The sequence below is a fragment of the Lampetra planeri genome, chromosome 58 (genome assembly GCF_965212315.1).
Source record: "Lampetra planeri chromosome 58, kcLamPlan1.2.h2, whole genome shotgun sequence".
Classification (NCBI taxonomy): Eukaryota; Metazoa; Chordata; class Hyperoartia; order Petromyzontiformes; family Petromyzontidae; genus Lampetra; species Lampetra planeri.
Window position 1 is genome coordinate 1,245,434 of NC_136164.1, and position 23,005 is coordinate 1,268,438.

At 48.5% G+C, this 23,005-nt stretch overlaps 1 protein-coding gene across 1 annotated transcript; it reads right to left on the minus strand.

Moving 5' to 3' along the window:
- Positions 1-3,739: 3,739 nt before the first annotated feature.
- Positions 3,740-14,478, minus strand: KCNJ1 (potassium inwardly rectifying channel subfamily J member 1). Its single transcript, XM_078618538.1, has 3 exons — positions 12,557-14,478; positions 11,880-12,395; positions 3,740-9,765 (listed from the first exon to the last, which is right to left on the minus strand). The coding sequence occupies exons 1-3, from the start codon at positions 12,923-12,925 to the stop codon at positions 9,511-9,513; spliced, it is 1,140 nt and encodes a 379-aa protein (XP_078474664.1). The 5' UTR covers positions 12,926-14,478; the 3' UTR covers positions 3,740-9,510.
- Between the last annotated feature and the right edge of the window lie 8,527 nt (positions 14,479-23,005).

Below are 23,005 nucleotides of genomic sequence, written 5' to 3' on the forward strand. Positions count from 1 at the left end.
CAGGACTCTGGGACTCCGGGTACCGTAGCCCGACTGACCAGTGTCGGGCCAGACAGCCTCCCCTAGCCCAGTAATTGGAGGATTAGGAGGCAGGCTAGGGGTAGCTAGCCGTGTGTTCCCAGCTATCCGGGTGAGGGGGCCGATACCCCCTCCAGTACTGTATGTCCCCAGTGACTGTTGTGAAATAAATACGTGTGCCTCTACTCCGTTGTGCACGCGTCCTCAACGGTACTACACCTGTTTAAAAGACACTTGGGAGCCAGAAATCTTTCTGATTGAGAGGGGGTCAAATACTTATTTCCCTCGTTAAAATGCAAATCAATTCATAAAATTTCTGACATGCGTTTTTCTGGATTATTTTGTTGTTATTCTGTCTCTCACTGTTCAAATAAACCTACCATTAAAATTATAGGCTGATAATTTCTTTGTCAGTGGGCAAACATACAAAATCAGTAGGGGATCAAATACTTTTTTCCCTCACTGTATAACCGCCTAGCTACAAACACCAACAATATCATCACTAAATCGACTTCTCTAATCGATCAGTCCAAGCAGAGCTCCCTAAAAACGTCGGTTGCTAGACCACACAGATTATATTTTCATTATTTTAAATTGTTTATTTTTTTATTTTTTTTCATTATTTTTATTTTTTTGTTTCCTATCGACGTGACTTTACCGAAAGAACCAAGAATATGAATTCCTGCAGTTACGAAAGTTTTTAAGTCAAAATTTTACAACCTCTACGGGGAGGGTTTCCACATAACCATTAGATCTTTTAACAAACTCCGAGACAAGAAAGCTCATCTGATCGAGTCACTCACCTTTCTGAAGAGATGCCGCGACTAGCTTGGCCCTGATCTCTGAGAGAATTAGACTGCTCTGCATTGAACTCACATTTGCTGCTGTCACTTCTCCTAACGCTAAATGAATCTTGTTTAAAGCCAGCCTATCACTAATTTCAGAGAGAATAAGATTGCTCCGATTTGAACTTGATAATTTAGACAAGACACTCTTTAAATCACACTTAACATTGCCAGAAAAAAATGTCTACATCTGATTTAAGACGTATAAATAACATGACCGCTTTATCAGCCGCTACAATGTTAGCTAAATATGAAGATAATCTGATTTCCAAATTCAGCCTCCTTTTCAAGAAGAAACCAGATCCACGCAATAAAAAGTTAGACCTTGCCAAAGTTGTTATCAATCTGAGTAATAGCCTACTTTACGATGGTCTAAAGTCGGTTTTGGATAAATGATTTAACTTCGCAGTCACCCCCAAATACATACCAGTAGATGATATTATTGATCAGGTCGATGTAGCTCTTAAAGGTTTGGGATACATCGCTGCAGACGTGACAAGATCTGAAATCGCTGCAACCCTCAAAAGCGCTAAGATACCAGTCAGCAACATCAGTAAGGAGGAGCGCTTTGAGTTATTTCAATTTAAAAAGAGGGAAGATATCGTTATCCTCTCTCCCGACAAGGGCAATGCCACGGTCATCATGGACAAGCTCGTGTAAAATAACAACATTCAGGCCCTACTTAATGATGGTAGCTACACAAAAATTAAAAAAAGATCCCACCAACTGCCTCATTACAAAAACGAACAGTATCATCACTGATTCAGCTTCATTAATTGAACAGACCAAACAGTTTTCCTTAAAACCTTCTGCTGCTAGACCACCCAGACTATATGGCTTACCAAAAAACCATGAAGAAGGTAAACCCCTTTGTACTATCGTCCACCATTGGCTCACCCACCTACAAACTGGCCCGATATCTGTCGGAAACCTTGCAGCCATTCACTGGTAAGACCATATCTTCTGTTCTTAACTCAGCTCACCTGGTTTGGTCAATTAAAGACATCTCACTGTCCCCAAATTATTTGCTCGTTAGTTTCGATGTAGTTTCTTTGTTCATCAAAGTTCCTGTACGCGATGCTATTGCAAAAATTGAAAATTTGGTTCAACAAGGACTGAATGCTGATGTACCAGCCCTGGTGAGACACTACCTCACCAATACATACTTCACTTGGAATGGAACATTCTACAAACAAACTGAAGGCACCCCAATGGGTTATCCCTTATCTTCGGTTGTGGCCAACATTTTCACGTAATAATTTGAGACAGACGCCATCCAGGCATCCACTCTACGGCCGTCCTTGTGGAAGAGGTATGTGTATGACACGTTTGTCATCTGGCCACATGGCCGACTGGCTCTGAAACAATTCCTCAACCACATCAATTCCATACACCCAGCAATCAAATGCACCATGGAGGTAGAAAAGGATGGCATGCTACCCTTGTTGGATGTCTTAATCAAAAAGAGACCAGATGGCTCAATGATCCACTGTGTCAACAGGAAAGTAACCCATACTGACGCCTACCTAAAATCTGATTCCCACCACCATCCATCCCAGAAGAATTCCCTCATCAAGACGCTACACCATAGAGCTCAATGTATATCCAATCATGAACACCTGACCAGTGAACTCAAACACGTACACCAGGCTCTCAAGGCGAATTTATATTCTGACTACACAATCCCCAAAGCCATCCTTCCAACCGTGAGGAAGGAGCCATCTGAAGATCCAATAAAAAAAACATAACCTTGCCTTACATAGCAGGGATAACTAAAAAGATTTCCAAAATCTTGAACAAACACAAGATCCAGGTCCGATTTAACACAGTATATGAAATTCATGACCTGATCCCACCTGTGAAGGACGATTCCTGACATGCAATATCCTGGCATCGACAAACTAAGCTGTATTTGCGGCAGCAGTTACATTGGGGAAACTAAGCCATCCATATATATAGACACAGACACAATTTCAACCGAGACGACGGTTTTAAACTCAGCAATCATTGGAAATATGTCATCAACCACTGTGGGTCATGACTTGATTTCTGTTTTCTTGTAAACCTCTACCGTCAGCAGTGTGAATGTGTGTAGCGAGGTGCAATGCCCCCCTTCCCCCCCCCTATCTCTGCCCCCCTCTCTCCTCCTGTCTCTGCCCCCTCCTCCCCCCATTGTCTGCTCCTACATTATGGCTGATTGACTGGCTGCCCCGCCCATGCTGTTTGCGCTGCACAAGGACACCTCCTCCCAACTCCCTCATTGTTTTGCTCCTGCATTAGCGTGTTGTTTGCACTGCTCGTTTTGCTTGCGCAGCTCTCGTCTCCCGCCCACTCACTTTGGACCCCCCCTCTCTCTCTCCACCTGTCCCTGCCCCCTTCCTCCCCCGCATTGTCTGCTCCTACGATAGGCGAGCACGGGAAGAGGGGCAGAAAGGGAGGAGCCCCAGAGAAAGGATAGGAAAAGGGGGCTAGAAGGGCAGGGGGAGTCAGAGAGAGGGGAGTTGGAGTGTAGACGTCCAGGGTAGTGGGGAAAAGGGGGAGACGTGAGGGGTAGCCTCGGGAGACGTGAGGGGTAGCCTCGGGAGACGTGAGGGTTAGTCTCGGGAGAGATGGAGTGAGGAAGGAGAAAGGGACGGGGGATAGCGAGTGCCCGCCACGGGTGGAGGTGTGGAGAGAGAGAAGGAGTGCGAGTGGAATGGAGGAAGAGGAGTGAATAAACGGCGAGTAGCCCTGAATAAGAATCTAGTCTCCGTGTGATTCTATAACAACCGGGGTGTCCAGAAGTCATATTCTACATATATATGAAGCTATAGGTGGATCATATTGTTTAGTCTGTGTTTAATATTGTGCATACACAACAGTGATTTGAAAGTTGATACAGATGAGACATTCGTTTTTATTTTCAGATAAGATATCAATTTATTTAATGGAAAGTACAGGAGAGTATTGTGCATTCATTAACGTGTAGCTGCAGTGAAATACGTGTGCAAAAATAAATATCTAACCCAAAATAACTTTTTTAATGAATAATATTGATCACGAAAGCCTGCGTGCTAAATACAATTAGCGTCTCTGCCAATGCATTCAGTGCTAACTTTCATTGAGTAAGAATTGGCTCCAGGTTTTTTGGGTTAGATTAGGTAGATATACAAATGTGCCGTGAAACCCGCCACCACCTGACACAGCCAATTAGTAAGGTGTGCCACATAAACAGAACATGCCAATTCGTTACTAGTACAGCCCACCTGTGTTCTGGAGAGCAAAGCTACAACATTTATAATCTGAGTACAATGTTTCACCAGTAATTACATCTAGCTTCATCAGGCGACAGCCAGATTTGTAGAGAAATCCTCCTGTTTTGTTCCTTAAATAGAGGGGTAGATGTGATGGCATCACTTGTGAGCACTTCTTGAGCGATGTGTGTGTGGGGGGGGGATTTCTGAATGCATATAAATGACAATGGGTATCCATTGCCGGTGGGGTTATTTATATGGGAATCAACATACATTCTGCATGCACATTATGCAAGCCCATTGTTCTTTCTAGATTTGAAGCTTTCGTGACTGCAATGATTCATATTCTTAGGTTTTTTCGGTAAAGTCACGTAGGTAAAAACATTAAAAAGTAAAATAAAATAAAAATAAAAATCACGACGTTTCGGAGGCAACACAAGCTTCCGTCTTCAGGTGGTACCGTCACAGCCACGACAGCTGTATCAAGTAAATGAGAGATTGCAGGAGTTACCACTGCGTTTATATAATGGTTGGAGAAGGTGGTGGTGTTCTTGTACCTTTCTGTCGTATTGTGTGTACTAAAATAGCCGTACCTGTTATTGTTTTTTAACAGAACACGGGAAAAAGATGGTGCAAAATCTCAACGGCTCGCATCACCTGGACATGATTATTGGGGCTGGGTGGCTGGGCGGGATGCTACAAGGCTGCGATGCCTCGTCTCTAAAGCGCCCCTGTGACATCACTGAGGTGTCACCACTCCCACACCGTTAAATATCGCTTCCCGGGGACACGTGGCCTAACGGGGTTACGTCATGCTCACCACGTGCATCAGGTATTGCCGACGACATCGCAATCGCTTTTTCTGCTATATGGAAACAGATTTTATATCGAAAATATAGTTCGTGATAATTGCATCTTTACTGATGAAAAATAATAATAGGGTTTTGCCAAATAGGCAATAAAGAAGGCTGCCTCTGGTGTAGGCCAATCAGTTTCAAAGACAATGCATATATTATCAGAGTATGTTTGTTTGCATGTATTGACACAGGTACGTGTGGTTAATGCAGACGTGATGTCTTGAAACATGTATCTATTTTGTACTCTTTGGTTCTTTCGGTAAAGTCACGTAGGTAAAAAAAAAAAAAATATATCACGACGTTTCGATCGCAACACAAGCGGTCGTCCTCAGGCAGAAAAAATAATCCAGCAGTGGCACTGCTGAACCAGAAAGAAACAAAGCGAGAGAAATGTTACAACAAGACGTTATATATGTGGCGAAGGGCAAGCAAGCGGGGTCTGAGCTGGAAAGGAATTCCATCCCCGCACGCAAGCACGTCAGTTGTGTTAATGAGCGAGATTATTTTTCATTTTATTTTTCTACCTACGTGACTTTACCGAAAGAACCAAAGAGTATGAATTCTTGCAGTCACGAAAGCTTCAAATCAAGATATCTATTTGGTGTTTTAACATCTTAACACCTCCTGTTTTTGCCAGAAAGGGTTAAACCTACTCTTATTTTTCATCATTTGGATACTGGCCAAAAGGTCCCAGATATATATCTTCACTACTGCATCGTCCGTGCAAATCGCGTCTCAAATTTCTGCTGTAGGGGTTTTGTATCGCTGTGTGGTGTTTTTGTCACGGAGATGCGGGATATCAAAAACAGGCTGGGGAGGAAGCCAGAACCGCTGATAAACAATTGTCCAAGCTTTGTTGTCCTATATTGGGATGCTTGGCCCAATCTATTAGTGAGTAACTGCATATGTGGGAGGAAACAGGATTTGATAGGCTTACACCATGCAACTTAGCGCATGAATGGCTCCAAAGGCACATGGATCATCAAAATAATGTGTGGACTGCAGTGACATTGTTGGGTACATCCCGTGGAACAAATCAAAACGCGATTCAAACGACAAACGGCTCTTATAGATACACGAATGCGCTATTAATATGTATGTGTAGTGATGTTAAATGGGTCACTACGGTCTGTAGCGCCAAGTGCCGTAGAAACGGGCACAGAGGATAACACACCATGCAGTACCACAAAGTGGGCCACTAAGGGCATAGTACTGGGTGCGAGCAGAAGGATTTTAGATGAGTCCTACCGACAGAGTAGGGGATGGCAGCCTCCGCCAGTGCCGCAGGTGGTTGCGCAGAGCCAGTCGCTTGGAGAGTGTGCTTGGAGCGGCTGGCAGTAGGGGGTATGTGAGGACGAGTCACCCCGGCACCAAGTTAAGCACGTGATGGGCCGGGGCGAGGGATGTGGCCAAAGGTGAACGAGGGGACACGGGAAGAGTGGTGGGAAAACGTCTCGAGAGTTCCCAAAAGGGGCAAGGGTTAAGGGCGGAGCCAGAGAGGGAACAGGTGTAAGGTGGCTTGGAACCTTTGGGAACATTCTACAGGTAGGCGCGGTCGAGGGTAGAGCCAGGCCGCACCGATGAGGATGAAAGGAAAGCTCCGATCGAATATCGGGGCTGTCTGCAGGTGAAGTGGAACTCAAGTGCTATGTCTTCGCCTCTGTCTCTGTCTTCGACATTGTGGGTCAGACAGCGCGTTGGCTGCTATGACCCGATTATAGTTATCCCGTATGCGAGAAAGATAGGTGTATTCTATCCCTGTGTGTAACAAGAGTGAGAGATAGGTGTATTTAGTCCCGTGTGTAACGGTGTTGCCTAAGTATACAATAAATGTTGTTGCCTCCTAAAGAGTGTCTCTGAATGACTCACTACACATGCAAGTATGTTGAACTTATTTCGCTCTGCACGTAGTCAACCGTGCTAATCAGAGGTGTGGGGGAGGGTATTAAACTGAACACCAAAACAGTTATAAAGAAATTAGTTTTCAATATAGATTTAAAGGTGCATAGTTCCAGTGGCTTCCTAAAATCGGAAGGAAGAGTGTTCAAGGCGGCCACAAAAGCACATCTGAAAACGCGTGATGCGGTGACCGTCATTGTTCAATGGCGAGCCAAAAGCCACTGCGAGAATGACCACAACTCACATAATGGTTTACACTCCTTACCGAGATCAGGAAGGTATTGTGCTTAATTTGTGGCAAGCACGTTGTGTATAATGAGTGCAACCTTATAATGTATTCGTTCAGCAACCGGGCAGCAAAAGCAGCTTAGCGAGTACTGGGCGGACATGGTCGGATCTTGCAGTACTCGTCACGACACATGCCAAATAATGCTGTACACGCTGCACCTTATTAATATGTGAAGTATTGTTATTTATGTAAAGGGTGCTGCTGTAACACTTTAGCGCCGTTTCTGTGCCGACATTAAACCGTAGTCACAGAATTAACAAGCAGATGACACACCTCCGTCGCACGCCTGTCCCTCCACGTGAGAAAAAAGTGTTTCCACACCCCATCAGTACCACTGGCTTTTGGGAGGCCATCATTTCAGTAGCATTGATTTTACGCAAGCTCTGGGCTGATTTAGACATGCAGTATCTCACGAGCAGAATTGGTCTTGCTTGAACCAATGTGAGTGAACTGTTAAATATCAATAGGCAAGGGCCCTCTCCGTTAGACGTGGTTCCTATTTCGAAGCAAGACTAGAGGAACCATAGAATACGTGACAAAAAATGAACTTCATAGTGACGTCACTGAGCCGCGACATCGCTCTCCTGAGTGTCCGTATATACATTCACATTGTTCTCATTGAATGAAGCTTTAATCTCGTGTGGCACACGCACTCCCACACGTGGATTGTATAATATTCTAACCTATGCGTACTGTGACTACCGTGACCTGGTATCGTGATCCCTAACACTGGATGGATGTGGTACGGCAGTGTGTGCGAAACACTGCACTACGAACCCATTGGCGAACGTCAGTGGCAAGTGATACCTGAGTATGTCGTGCGCCCGACTCTTCAAAACCCGCACTCCCCAGCGTGGCGAAGTAAGGTCAAAACAAATACGAAAACCGACACGACGCTAAAGGAGAGCCCGTAATAAAGCAGTAGATTCACAGAGGACGGTAATAATAATTAGATGAAATCACCGTATAGTATGCATGTACGTTGTACTTCTTTCGCACCGTACGTAGCTAACCGTGCTAATAGGAGGTGCTTCTGGAGGAGGGGGATTTGAATATTATCCTGGCTGAGGTTTTGGCAGTGGTGTTGCAGCAGGATTAAGAATGGGGGAGAGGCGCCATGTTTGTAGAGGGGGGCTGGTGGGGGCGAGGGGCAATGTCAGTAGCCGAGCGATGGGGAGAGGAGGAGGTGCGGGGTGAATTGAAGCGCTCCGCTCGGATCAAGATAGAATTCCAGATGGGTGTGCACTCTCGGAGATGCCCTTTGGGAGTCCCCTGGGATCTGTACCCCATCCCTGTGCGAGCCTGATGGCTGGGCGCGTGTCAATAATTTCTAGCGGTTGGTTCCCGCAATTTCCAACCGGCATCTAACGAACTGCTTAAACTAAAGTAGTTTTTATTTTTTATTTTACTAGGTAAGGCTCACTGAGCGATGTAGCTCTTTTTTCAGAAGCGAACTAGCTATCACAAAGCATATGTCAATTAAGTGTCTTTTCACGTGGAAATGTATAGCAGTAGCCAAATACTCTAAACGCACATTGATTCTAAATGTGGAGGGAAAGACCAGAGGGCGGGAGAGAGAATTCCACGCGACCACGGGGAGAAGATGCACAGCTCCACATATACAGGTGCCAGGGTCGGGATCGAACCCACGCATCCCGTATATCAGGTGAGGTAGTTAACATCTCCTAGTCACCATGGCGCCTTTTTCGCCACCGTGGCGCCCTTATTCAGATAGACACATTGTGGTTCTGATGGAGATCACGATAAGGATGAGACACCCATGGCGTGTCTTTGTGCTCACTATGATCTGCTTGGGAGTCGGAAGCTTGCGAGTTGAATCCCCTGGTAGGAGTCAACGTAACCCATCGCTCCTCCCAGGACCATAAAATGAGAAGCACGGCTCCATGGAGAGGTATCAATGGTGCACATTAAGTCGATAATGACCCCTGCCATATGAATGTGGAATACCCACCACTGGTTTAGGGCTACTATTGATGACCAACCACTTAAAATCGCATTTGAGCAGGGAGAGTCCACGACCTGAATGATAACACAAACATACTGACGATGATGCTTTTGCTAATGCTGCAGATATGAGTGCTACATCTAATTATCATGTTTATGGTACTGCTGATTAGTATTGTTTTGTCACTGTTGATGTTGATGGTGATTCTGTTGCTGTTGATGATGATTATCCATACATTGCTGCTGCAGCTATTACTGCTACATCTAATGATGATGACGCTTGTGGTACTGTTGATTTGTATTTTTTTGTTACTGTTGTTGATGATCATTTTGTTGCTGCTGAAAATGTTGCATTTGTTGCTGCTGCTGCTGCTGCTGCTGCTGCTGCTGATGAAGATGATCCTTCACATCTTCGTCTCGTCCACCACGGAAGTCACATCAAACGCTGGGTTATCCAGTCCCTCTCCCACATTTTCAACGTCCACCTTGTCGTCGCTCTGGTCTCCTTGCATGCACGTCGCACAGTGCGGCGTGTCCACCTCCATCGACTTGTTGAAGTTGCCAAAGTCGACCCTGTGCTTGCCGTCTTTGGAGGTCGATACGATCGGCAGGAAGCGGTGGCCCCAGAGGATCTCGTCTGGCAGGTAGGAGGTGCGCACCTGGGAGAGAGCGAGCCCACACACACAGAGCGGATGAGTCGTGCGTGACCGGGGAATACCCAGCAGGCAGCGGCTATATAACGCTTACGCAAACCCCATTTCATGAGCACATCACACTCGTTCAATTGTCCTTGGATTGGCTACCAATCAAATATCGAATTGATTATAAGGTCCCTGCTATTGACCTACAAAGCTGTCAATGGGTTAGCCCCACATTACTGACAGGAACTGATCACATTTATATACACCACCAATGAGGTCCTTGAGATCTTCTGATCTCTTTCGTCTTAGTGTTTCGAGGTCAAGGTTCAATTCCTGGGGTGATCGAGATTTTGCCAGTGCAGCTTCAAGACTATGGAACGCGTTGCCTCTGATAATATGATAAGACGATCAGAATCTTTTGAGTTATTTAAATGTTCCTTGAAAACTCAGCTCTTTAAAATGACCTTTCCCCCATAGATTTGGTTGTTTACGCTGCTGGCTCTCTTTTATTTACTGCTTTCCATGCACGAGGTGCATTGGGATCCTTGGATGAAATTTGTCTGACAAATGTAAATTATTATAGCAGCAGATGCGACGCTCGCTCCTTCAGAGCCATACGCGACACGAGCAGAGAAGCAGCGGCGGCTCTTTTCCTGCGAAGCCTCGCAACTCCTCAGGCGGTTTTCCCCGGGGCTGAGCCACCCCCCCCACACGACCGTGGAGCTTTTCTGGTAGCGATGGCGAGTGCGTGGATGGCGAGACTACCGCGCGGTTGGCGGCAACATCGCAAGTGCACCACGATGAGTCAAGACGCACCGCGTGGCGCCCGTGCCCGCACGCCCGCATCTACGCGCACGACCCTGGGGTCAATCCGCACACTGGACAACGACCTCCTCCCCCCAACGCCGTGCGAGTGGTCGTCGGGGGGGGGAGTTTGACCATACTTCACCACGCTGGTCAATGCCGGTGTGGTTAAGGGTTGATGCCTTGGGACCGATTCAGATATTGCTCCGACTTAGATGGTCGGCTGACCCAGTGGTTCTAACAGTTTTGTTGTGTGTACGGCAGCCCTCGCGCACCTCTGATTAGCACGGTTGGCTACGTACGTTGCAAAAGAAGTTTAACATACACACACACATCAAGGCCACTGGTCCCTGTCCTTTCCAGGTGATTCAGGCCACGATACAGAGAGAGAGGCGACGTGTTCGCGCCTCGAGCCAACGCGGTGTGAGGAAGGCATTTGTTTCATATTGTGCATTCGTGTTTGTGCTGATGTTCCCCATAAGGGGCGCCGCTTCCTATTACAACGTGGCACTATGCAAGATCCGACTGCGGGCCCCCATCCTTTCTCCCGACTCACTTTTACTGATATAGCTACGGATGGTGTTTCACCCGTATACAATAATATGTAGGCTATAACTATATATATTATACTCTTTGGTTCTTTCGGTAAAGTCACGTAGTTAGAAATAAAACAACTACGTGACTTTACCGAAAGAACCAAAGAGTATGGATTCCTGCAGCCACGAAAGCTTCAAATCAAGATATATATTATTTTAGTTGCACCGTTTAGTGGGTTGATAGGAAGACAGTCTCACAGTGAGAGTATTAATAATAAAGATGTAAAGGTACTACACGCAATTACGTTGTCGTGCGTCTTGCTTTCATGCGCATGTACAGTAGTTAGCATAGAGTCCTGGTGTTCAGAAAACAAACACCAACAATAGCGCTACTCGATTTTACGCGAGGTATTCTTCTGAAATGATTTTTCATTCGTAAAAATGTTTTTTAGGCATTTATCGTAAATTTTTGGCAATTTTATTTTTTTACGTGTACATTTTCTTCATGTTGATTTACTTGTTTATCTGTCGATTCGGCGCCCACTTCATGGCCGACTGGGCAACCTCCACGTTGCATAACGCTTCCGCCCCCTCCTCCCCCCATAGTTGCTTGCATCCCTGGTATCTCGTCACACATTCGAAAATGTTCTTGCCTACGCTACCCATGCCACAGTCTCCACCACCCCCCCCCCCCTCGGCAACTCCCCCCACTGCACCATCCCCATCCATTAGACTGTCATGTTGAGTGAAGAGAGGAGGGCCGGGGGTGCAGGGGGAAGGATGGAATCGGACCTGGCACGAGCCGCCCGTCGCCTCCACGGTCCCGTCTAGAAACACGACGAGCTCGAAGGTGTCCCCTCCACTCAGATCCGATCGGGACAGCCCGAAGAGCGGGCTGGACTCGTCCATCACGTGGTAGATGGCGAGCGGCGCAATGAAGAAGAGCGCGTCGCCTGCGCCCGCGTCCACGGAGAAGCTCACGTTCCTCTGCTCCATGATGAGCGTCTCGCCAGCCTGGGTCGGCGTGGTCCGCAGCAGCTTGCCGTAGACGTGCGAGCCGATGAGCAGGCTCCTGCGCACGTTCGCCACCCGGATGACGAGGCAGAGGCGCTCGCTCCGCGCGCACACCACGGCGCGGTCGCTGAACGCCACCGTCTTGCCGCGGCGCTTGGGGGCGGCGATCTTGGCCATGACGGCACCGCACATGAACGCGTTGATGACGACGCCCGAGAGGGACTGCAGGACGAGGAGCGCGACTGCCTCGGGGCACCGCTCGGTCACATAACGGTAGCCGTAGCCGATGGTGACCTGGTTCGTGATAGATGCAAGAGGCGGGGGGGTCAAGCGACGAATGGTCATAAACACGTTCCTGGATCAATTGCATTATTGTAATGGCATTATTATTATTACCATGACCTGTGCATCATGGAGTGGTCATCTGCAGTGTGGCCTGCGCGTTTAGCCATCACCTGCGTCTCGAGCGAGAAGAGGAATGCGGTGGTGAGCCCGTGGACGTTCACCACGCAGGGGACATGGCCTTGAGGCGGCTGCGACCCGGGCAGGTCCCCGTGCAGGCGACAGATGGCGAACCAGATGAGCCCGAAGAGGAACCAGCTGCCGAGGAAGGCGAGCAGGAATGCCGCGGTCTTATAGCGCCACCGCAGCTCTACCATGGTGGTCCAATAGTCCACGAGGAGGGCAAAGCGGGGCCGGCCGCCGGCCGCGAGGTTCCCCAGCTCCATGTTGCAGTGTCCGTCCTTGCAGACAAGGCGGTCTCTCCTGCGCCTGACCCCGGGGCCGGATTCGCCCCGCAGCTTCAGTCTGCACCATTTGAGCATCTTGGCCAAGGGCCTTCTCGCCGTTTCTCTACCCGTGTCACTACAACAGTTTTATTTTTTTACGATTTCAACGATTTAAAATCGTGAACAAGTTGAGATTATTTTTCTAAAGTACAATTTTAAACTGACACACGTGTTGCTTTGCGTCTAGTTGTACCGTTAATATTGTGATGTTTTTAATTATTATTATTGTTGTTGGAGAAGGAGCGGTATATATTTTGTGTATTGAAAGTTGCTATGTGTGAACTTCACTTGACAATGCAGTCAGTCAAACACAAATGAAATAAGTATGGCAAACACTCATTCAGTATCACACCAAACACTCACGGCATTGCTAATGTCAACTTACAATGACTATAACTCAAACTTTCTCAATTGTAGAAAATGCGTATCTTATAAATGAACGGGAGCTATCTCACAAGCAATATAGCTTATTGTTTGATGAAACGTAAAATTGGCGAATTAATATTGCCAAAATTAAAGCTTAACCAACCCACTCACCAGCTTACACTCGCATTTTAGTGTGTTCTCTTCTTACTCATTAACTCGCCTGTTCACTGACACTAATACACTAACTCACTAAACAGGCTTAATAACCATTAACCCCTGTCCAAGTGGTTTATAGCAGTTTATCGACACACTCTCTGCTAAATCATTAAACGACTGTGGATAACCTCGGCTATTCACTCGCTAATTCGCACGCCAACTCAATCGATGGTTTCCCCCCATTAACCCTTAAAGCCACGCGGCTCACTCGTACATGAACACTTTAATTCGCGATCTCAATAACTTCCTAAACGTAAACATCAGCCACGGTTCACTATTTTACTCGTGCATGAATTCTCGACCGAAGTCCCACCACACGCACTCCACTCACTATCTTAACTAATTCACTAACTACCAATCCACTCACGGCTTACTTTACCACACACCAATTCACTACATTCACAAACACGCTCACAGATAATCACTCAAGGGCTATGAGCCCGTTTTTTTATACAAAATAACAACCAATTCACAAATGACTCGTTCACTAACGGCGTTTGGTGCTACTAACTCGTCACTAATTTCTTCAGAAATTCAGGCATTTACTCGAGAAATGTATCGTATTAGTTTACCAAAGCTACGTACACAAAATTGCCTGCCAAACATCTGAATGCACGATCTTCCTGAACAAAAAGTCTTGACACTCCCTCGAGACTTTCTCTGGGTGATGGAATAACAGTTCAGAGCTAATGCGCATTCAGCGAACTCATACAGCGATTCAATCACCAGCAAACTGGCACAGGCGGAAACTAACTCTGCAACCCACCAACCTTGTGAGTGAACTCACTCGCTTAGTCGTGCATTCGCCCGATCGCACCTGTTCGCCTGTCGGATTATTGGCTTACCGAAACCCACAGGTTTAAATCAAGGCTCCGCTCATTCACCGTATGGCGGATCCACTCCACGACCTCTTCCCCTTCGCGCTTAACTCGATTCCGCTCTCCCTCTCGCCACTTGACGGAAAGCGAGCGGCATTGTTAGTGACGCTAATTTGTGAAGTTTCAGCACCTTTAATCGGCTGCTCAAGGGTGTGAGGGGAGGGTGGAGGCAATCGAGTAGGAAAGGTGAGCGGGAGGGAGGGAGCGAGGGAGAGAGGTGTGAGGGAGATACAATGGATATTATCTGAAATTGGAAGATAGTTTAGAGCAGTGGTTCTTAACCTTTACTGCAGTCTTGCACCCCTTTAGTTCTCAATTGTATTTTTTTTCATATGTAATGTTACATAGGTTTGATGCACCCCCTGGGGGCACGTGGGCAACAGGTTAAGGACCACCGGTCTATAGGCATGAAATGTTGCAGAGGAATAACGTTGAGATAAAATGTTGAGTTATACAATTCACTACCGGATGAAGACCTCCGCGCACCGTGTCAGGCATGGGGATTAATGACCGTACTTCACCACGCTGGTCAGGGTGGGCAGGTGAAGGCCGGGAAACGTAAAGTTGGCGACATTGAAGCACAGTAAATGAATGCCCTCTAGACGCAATAACGTAGCTATACTGCACTCAGGGGCGCAGCTTCCTATTAGAACGGGGGGCCTATGCAAGATCCGACTGTGGGCCCCCTCCTTCCTCCGGGCGAACTTTAACTGAAATAGCTATGGATGTATTTTAACTCGTATACAATATTATGTAGGTTATAACTATATATATATATTACTTTAGTTGCACCGTGTATTGGGTTTAGAGGAAGACCGTCTCACAGTGACAGTATTAATAACAATATTTCAGAGTACTATACTCACAATTAAGTTATCGTGCGTCTTGCTTTCATACCGGCCCAAACGCTCTAGGATTTCCCCAAAGGGGGTGGATCGCGCAACTTTCTGCTGCTCTGTTGATGCAATGGCCAAATGCGTTAGTCGGGCTTGGTCCATGATAGACTGCAGGTAATGTTCTTTTATGAATATTTTTTATTAACATTTTGCCACTCGTTTATCTGTTGATTCGGGGCTCCCTTTTGGCCGACTGGTCCCCGATGCGTCGCATGACGCTGCCACATACCCTCAACCAGAGTTGCGCCACTAACTGTAATCTATGCCAACCTGCTTGTGCCTGGTGGTCGCCTATTGGAAGCACTACCCCGTGCTCGATCCGGCTTTGCACTCAGCAGCTAACGAAATCCGGCGCATTCCGCGCGATTTGCTCTTCGGAGAGCGAGAGAGGGAGAGCGAGGCGTTGAGAGATCTGAGTCAGGAGCTGGACGAGTTCGAAACGGGAGACGTTAAAACAATAACAATGATCATCCCCATTAGTCGCTACATCCACTGCTCGATAAAGGCCTTCCCCGCACCGGGTTAGTCACCGGAGTTGTTTGATCATACTACACAAACGTTGGTCATTACAGATCGGCACCAGGAGTTATGCTGTTACTCGCACTTACATGTTTGCTGCGGTCGGGGGTCCAATACGGTTCGAGGGTAATCGTGGACTGCACTAGTTTCTGGAGTTTACTAGTTCATCACCTTCAATGTAACTATTATCGTTCAATTCACTATGGAACTTTGTACATTATCTTTGTCCCAGTTGTAAAAATATACGTAGAAAGGTTCCACTCTACCTGCATATGTGCGTTATATAATGATGATAATAATATTGTGACACAATCAGGAATCGTTCTTCTGTTGGGGTTTAACCATACTTCACCACGGTTTGTTGAAGTGGCAGGGCGACGGACTGGGTGAGTGTGTGCATGACTGTTTCCTACATCTCTCGCCACTGATGTATGCCGTGGCCGAGAAGCCGAAGTGCTGAGATAAATACAAAGTCAAATATCCCCCGTATAGCCTTCAATATACACCTATGAAGGCCGGAACGGCACACGAGGGGGTGGGTGGCCAGCACCACGCCCGGCCGCCTTTACTCCCCCAGCGGCGTGATTTACACACCGCACCAGGTACTCGTAGAGTCGACCCTAGGGGAAGGCCCAGGACCGGTACAGCTAATCATCACCGGTGTTGGCCATGAACGGAAATTAAACTCAGGTCCCCGGGTTTGTCAGCGCAGCGCGTTAAACCAATACAAACTTCAGCTCCCCACTTAGATAGATGCAATACCCCTCCCGAAGAACCAGCGTTTGTGCCTGCACGCGTGTGTGCGGGCATGCAAAGCGATTGCGGAGTGCGGAGAGAGGAGAGACAAAGGAGGCTGTGGGGGGGGGACAGAGGTGAGATGCACAGAAACAGCTACGGAGTTGCTGCTGCGTCGTTCTCGCTTGCGTGCCAGCGCCACGTGTTGGCAGGGCGTCTGGTAACGATGCCAAAAAACCCCACCGCGTTGATTTTACTTATTAACTTGTTTGGTCTCGCACTGGAGCGCGGAGGGAGGGGGGCGGTGAAAGGGTGAGGTTTGTCGATCTTTGTTTTCGCGCAATCACACAGCTAGAGGGGCCCGCAACACCGCTCTAGATTTTTCTTTTTTTCCCGTGGCGGAGTAAAATTGGGGTCATGGGTGAGCGGTTCGTCCACGAGCAGAGTCTCCTTGATGGCGACGCGAGCTCGTCGTGATAAGCGACGCAATCACAACCCGCCCCAGTAGTCTCGGAACCACCATCATAGCCAGCACCACCAGCACTACCACTATCACCACCACCAGTACCAACAGCACTACCAGCACCACTAGCAGTGTAATAAAGCTCGTTGAGGCGACTTCTGGAATCCGTCTTTTATTCAACTTGTATACAGCTTTCCTTCACGCTGCTGACAGGCAGCGTGAGAGGGACAGATAGAGAGACACACTGCTACGTGGCAACCCGGAGCCCCCCTCCCGCGTGGCCCCCTTCCTCTGTTCGTTCCCATTCTGACCACGTGTCGTTCGTCTCCACCCCTATTTAATACCCGGGTCACGTGGTACGTTTCCCCCAATCCTGGTTAGCCTCCATGGAATATTCCAGGCCCCCTCGTAAGCTGCCGGGACCACGCCCCTGACTCATGTTCCCATTGGCTGTGGCCAAAGCCAGTAGAACCAATCCCCTACTTACAGCTGTCACCTTTCCATTACGTCAGGGCCACGCCCCTAGGCTTCCCCCCATTGGCTATAAACCAGGACCGGCAGAGCCAATCATCATGACGAGTTGTGATACGTCATTGAGCCGGATATATCTTCACATTACAGCAGTACCAGCACATCCAGCACTATCAGCAGCACCACCAGCACTGCCAGAACTACCAGCACTACCACTACTATAAGCACCACCAGCACTACCATCACTAACACAGCGGGCACTCCCAGCACCACCAGAACCACCAACACTACCAACACAACCGCACCTGCACCACCAGCACCACCTGCACTACCACAGCAACACCAGCACCACCACCAGCAGCACCACCAGCACCACGTGGCTTGAGGTCTTCGCCTTAGTCGCCGACCTCTGGGGTGCCACTCCCATGCCCGTCTTTAGAATCAAAATATTTATACTGGAGGAATCCGATGACTTGTCAAGCTTAATTTGATATATTTCTTGGTCACGTGCCCTCCTTCAGCTCCATCCTGCACACATTATTCACCCACATGATCTCAACCACCAGAATCCTCACTGACGGGCCACATCACCGCATGTGTTCTCGTACTATCGCATTTGAAATGAAAGGAAACATGGGATTGCACGTGGAGACGCGTGGACTTACACTGAGATGGAAAGAAGAAAACACTGCAATTTATCGGTCTGCAATCTGGAGATTTGATAGCGAGCGTTGGTGGTTCACGTAGAGATGGGTGCACTTCTTACACTCGCTGAACGTAGCCATAATGGGGTGGCGAAAGAGCACAAATGAGGATGATTCCACCTGTTTGGAGATACAAACTAAACTATTTTTTATTTTACCATGTAATGCCCACTGAGCTGTAGAGCTCTATTTCAGAAGCGACCTGGCCACAAATAATAGCTCAACGAAGTGGCTTACCACGTGGACATTTATAGGGGCAGTCAAATACTCTAAACACGTGATGTTGTTTATAAATGTGGAGGGAAAAACCGGAAGACCCGGATAAAAATTCATGCAACCACGGGGGGAGAGATGCGCAAACTCCAAATATACAGCAGCAGGCGTCATGGTCGGGATTGAACCGACGACCTCCTGCATACCAGGCGAGGTAGTTAACATCTCCGAGCCACCGTGGCGCCCTTTCATGTTGTACGCATGTTAGTGTCATTCACGAATGTGTTGATGGTTTTTGTTATTTGTGTGTCGCACCACTGCCATTGCAGTATCAAAAACAACTTTGGATTAAAACAATCAGAACATAAATATACGGGAGTAATAAAACGTCTCAGAGCGCAGTCTTTGTTTTAGCCTAGGGAACCCGCTCACGGCAGCTATCCCTGTGCGGTACGGGGTGAAAACTGCAGTGGGTCTCGTGGTAGGAATATCGCGTGCCTTGTACGGCGGCGGGGGGGGCGATATTTGTTTCATTTTGTCAATTCCAATCCAGTAATAACCTGCAAGTCCTTTTTTTGTTTCTCTTCTTCTCATTGTGCACATTCGGGTGTGGGGAGCGGGGCGACGGTTCCAGCCACGCACGAACCCGCCGCTCTTGCTGCGCCACTTCGGCGCCAGTGAAAACTGTGAAGCGAGACGTAGGGGAGGGCGACTTTTGGCGCCTCTCGCAGTCCCCGTGAAGGCCCCTCTATCTCCCCCCGTTTTGAGGGGGGGCACGACTGATCCTCTCCCTCACCCCCTCAGGCCGTGAGAGCGAGAATTATCCCCCGCCTTGATCCCCGTTCCGAGCTCCACGGAAATCCCGCGCTCAATGAGGCTCATTGAGAATGGGGCCGGCTTAGGCCAATTCTAGCGATTATTAATTAGCCCCAGAGCGCCCTTTAACAGCGGCTAATTCGCGCGCTTAAGATTCAATATGCGGGCCCATAATGGCTTCAGCCTCAGCCGTTAGTCGCGCTTAATTGCCTCCCAATTATACGAGGAACGCGGAGAACAGGTGAGGTGTGTGTGTGCAAGAACGCGAACTCCGTGTGAACGCGCGCGCGTGTGTGTGTGCGCGCGTGTGTTGTTACCGCGCGCGCGTGTGTGTGTGGAACGGCAGTGCAACGGTTAGCGCTACGCTGCGCTGTGGACCCGGCGACCCGAGTTCGATTGACGCTCATGGCCAACGCCAGTGACGATTATTTGAATCGGTCCTGGGCCTCCCCTAGGTCGACTCAACCTCAAATGAGTACCTGGTGCAATGTGTAAAACATCGCCAATGGGGAGACAAAGGCGGCCGGGCGTGGTGTTGGCCACCCACCCTTTCGCGTGCCGTGCCGGCCTTAATAGGCGCTCGTTTACAGCACTGGCCCCAACAGTCTGTTAAGGCTATACGGGGGATCTTTGTCTTTGCGTTCGGTAAAGAGAAAGTGGTGGGCGATGGCGTGGTGGTTAGCGCACTGCGATACGGATCTGGACATCCGAGCTCGGTTCTTGTCCACAGCCAACATCAGTGGTGAATGAAATCAGAATCGGACCCGGGCGTCTCCTAAGTTTTCTCAGTCCGAAATGAGTACCTGGTCACGTGCGCAAAACATCAGCATTGGGGAGACAAAGGCGGCCGGGCTTGGGTTTGGCCACTCACCCCAATAGTATGCTGCCGTTCTGGCCTCAATAAATGCTCGCGTACAGCCCTTGCCCCACATTGCCTGTTAAAGACGAAACTGTGGATCTGTGTGTTTCCGTGTGGGGTAGGTGCTGGAAATAACATAGGATACAGTTTATAATCCTATTGTTAACTTAAAAAAGCGGTAAACCATCTTGCCCCAGCCTACATCATTGACATGCTGCACCCATATGTTCCCCTCGAGGTCCCTAAGATCTGGGGATGCATCTCTTCTTTCTGCATTCTCAGTTCGAGGCTTTCGTCTATGGGTGACCGGATATTGTTCCCGTGTATCTCCGGGCTATGGAACGATCTTCCGCGAGATATCAGGGATCTCTGATTCTGTAAACATTTTAAAATTGTATATTTTGACGCTTCCGATTACTAAACTTTCAGTTAATTTCGTAAATTGATTTTTAAAATGTATTTACAATATAATAGTTTTTTTATGCTGAATGTCTGATGTCACTGTATCCTGTACAGCGCGTTGAGATCCTTGATGACAAGCTCTATATAAGTGGAATTATTATTAAAATACGTTTTAGCGTATGTAAGAGAGATACGAGATATACCTGTACACAAACAGCAGCGGGTATACAGCAGATGACAACACATTCTCACTTTAACAAAATAAGTGATGAAATAAACCGTGTCTATTTAGATGTCCCCTCCCCCTCCTTAGTTCTTCTTCAATAGTGCAGTTCGACTGTTGTACATTTTGCCATCACCAAGACAATCCATAGTGACCAATTCCCTGCAATATTTAATAAATAATTTTGACGTTGAATTATGTTCATTTTTTTTTAAATAGCTGCCCGCAAAGGGGGCAGCCAAAAAAGTCACAAAGGGGGAAGTCCAAAGAGCCACTCGAACCGCAGGTTGCCGCCCTTGGGACGAGAGGGAAAGTTGAGTGCGGGGAGCGGTAGTGTAGTGGTTACCACGCTGCGTTATGAACCCGGCGACCCGAGTTTGATTACCGCTCACGTCCAACACCAGTGACGATTATTATAACCGGTACCGGGCCTCCCCAAGGTTGACTCAGCCTCAAATGAGTACCTGGTGCGGTATGTATTAAACATCGCCACGAGAGAGACAAAGGCAGTCGGGCGTGGTGCTGGTCACTCACCCCCTCGTCTACCGTTCCGGCCTTCATAGGTGCTCGCTCGCAGCACTTTCCCCAACAGTCTGTTAAGGCTACACGGGGATGTTTGTTTTTGTTTCGTGTGAATTAGCGCTGTGGGATGTGCAGGTGGTGTAACTTGTCAGCCAGCCGACACGATCAGTTAAACCCATAACACCCGAGTCTGTCCTGTGACTACCCGGCCGCCTACGAGCCTTAATACACTCATGGCTTTAAAGTGCACCTATCCTGGCACAAACGTGCCCAGAGTTAGGTGAGATAATGTTCAGTGCGCATGGTTTACATGCATTACGGTATGTGTTTATGTATGTGTGATGATGCGCATGTATAAATACGATACAATACGTGTGTCTGAGTGTGTATATTTTATTGGAGAAGGGTAGTGTAGCGGTTAGCACGCTGCGCTACGAACCCAGTGACCCGAGTTTGATTTCCGCTCATGGTCAACACCAGTGACGATGATCTGAAAGGGTCCTGGGCCTCCCCTAGGTCGACTCAGACTCAAATTAGTATTTGGTGCGGTGTGTGAACATCGCCACTAGTAAGACAAAGGTTGTCGTGCGTGGTGTTGACCACCCACCCTCTCATGTTACGTGCTGACCTTTATAGGCCCTCGCTAACAGCACTTGGCCCAATAGTCTTTTAAAGCAATAGAGGGTTTTTTTGTGGATGCATTAATACATTCGGTATGTGTGTGACTGCGTATGTATTAAACGCATTATTGCATGTGTAGTGACTAACTCAGAGACGATAAGACTTGCAGGCACTTTATTAATGAGCACCATCGGCATTAACACACTTAATATTTAGTCTTTCTATTATCGGCGACGCTACTCAGCTGGGACAGTTTGTAGGCTGCCTGACTATTGGCGCCCCGAGATGGTAGAAATGGAGACGATGACGTGAAGAATGGTGAAGACGATGAGAAGAATGGTGAACACGACGAGAAGAACGGCGACAATGGACTTCAGCAGCACGACGGGGATCCCACTCCAACAACAGCCCCGAGGTCCCTCACATGGGGCCCTCTTACACTGTCAGCGTGGCCTTGCTCCGCCCCTGGCCACGCCCCCTTTCTGGAACCTACTAGCTGGTTCTTGGTGGGCCCCTTCTGTGACCTTTCTTCTAGATTCCCCTCTCGTGTATATCCTGGCCTGCTGACGTCAGGACTGCCGTACGCCGCAGATCCCCTTTTCTGCCAGCAGCCAGCCCTATGCCACTACATCTGTATGTGAGTGTGCTCATATGTAATAAAAGACTCCGTCAGGCACTACTGGTCTCCTTTGGTCTTTTATTTAGGTTCTTTCTCCGCACCCCGCTGGTCTCCTCCGCAGACCAGCGTCGTCTCGCGCGCGCCCCGCACGCGCTCCCTCGTCAGCTCCACCACTCTTCCTCACACCCCACTGGTCCTGATAAGGGACCAGCGTCTCCTCTCGCGTGCCGCGCACGCTCCTCCGTTAGCTCCTCCACTCCCGCACTCCGCACACCGCTGGCCGACGGCGTGCTGAGGTCCTTCAGCCACGTGGCCGATGGCGCGGATCTCCTCTCACCACCCAACGTGGCTCAGCCTCTTAACTTCCCCAACTCCCCCGATCTCTTCTGGGCTCCCACTTATATGCTCTCCCCCCACGTGGCCTTGACTCCTCCCCTTCCGGATCGTCAGATCCGGCCTTGCCATACTGTCCTGCTGGCTCCGCCCCCATTCACCTCGCCTCCCATTGGAGCCGAGGTGAACGGTGGCCCCTCCCACACGCCCCGCAGACCAGGCTCCGTCCCCCAATACCCCCCGGGCCGTGTGATTGGGCC

What these genes read in the sequence shown, in the direction of transcription:
- KCNJ1 (XM_078618538.1), bottom strand. Translation starts at nt 12,925, where the DNA reads ATGCTCAAATGGTGCAGACTGAAGCTGCGGGGCGAATCCGGCCCCGGG. An exon ending in TCTTCTCGCTCGAGACGCAG is followed by an intron (nt 12,396 to 12,556) that starts GTGATGGCTAAA and finishes ATCACGAACCAG; the next exon opens with GTCACCATCGGCTACGGCTA. An exon ending in CGACGGGCGGCTCGTGCCAG is followed by an intron (nt 9,766 to 11,879) that starts GTCCGATTCCAT and finishes GCTCTCTCCCAG; the next exon opens with GTGCGCACCTCCTACCTGCC.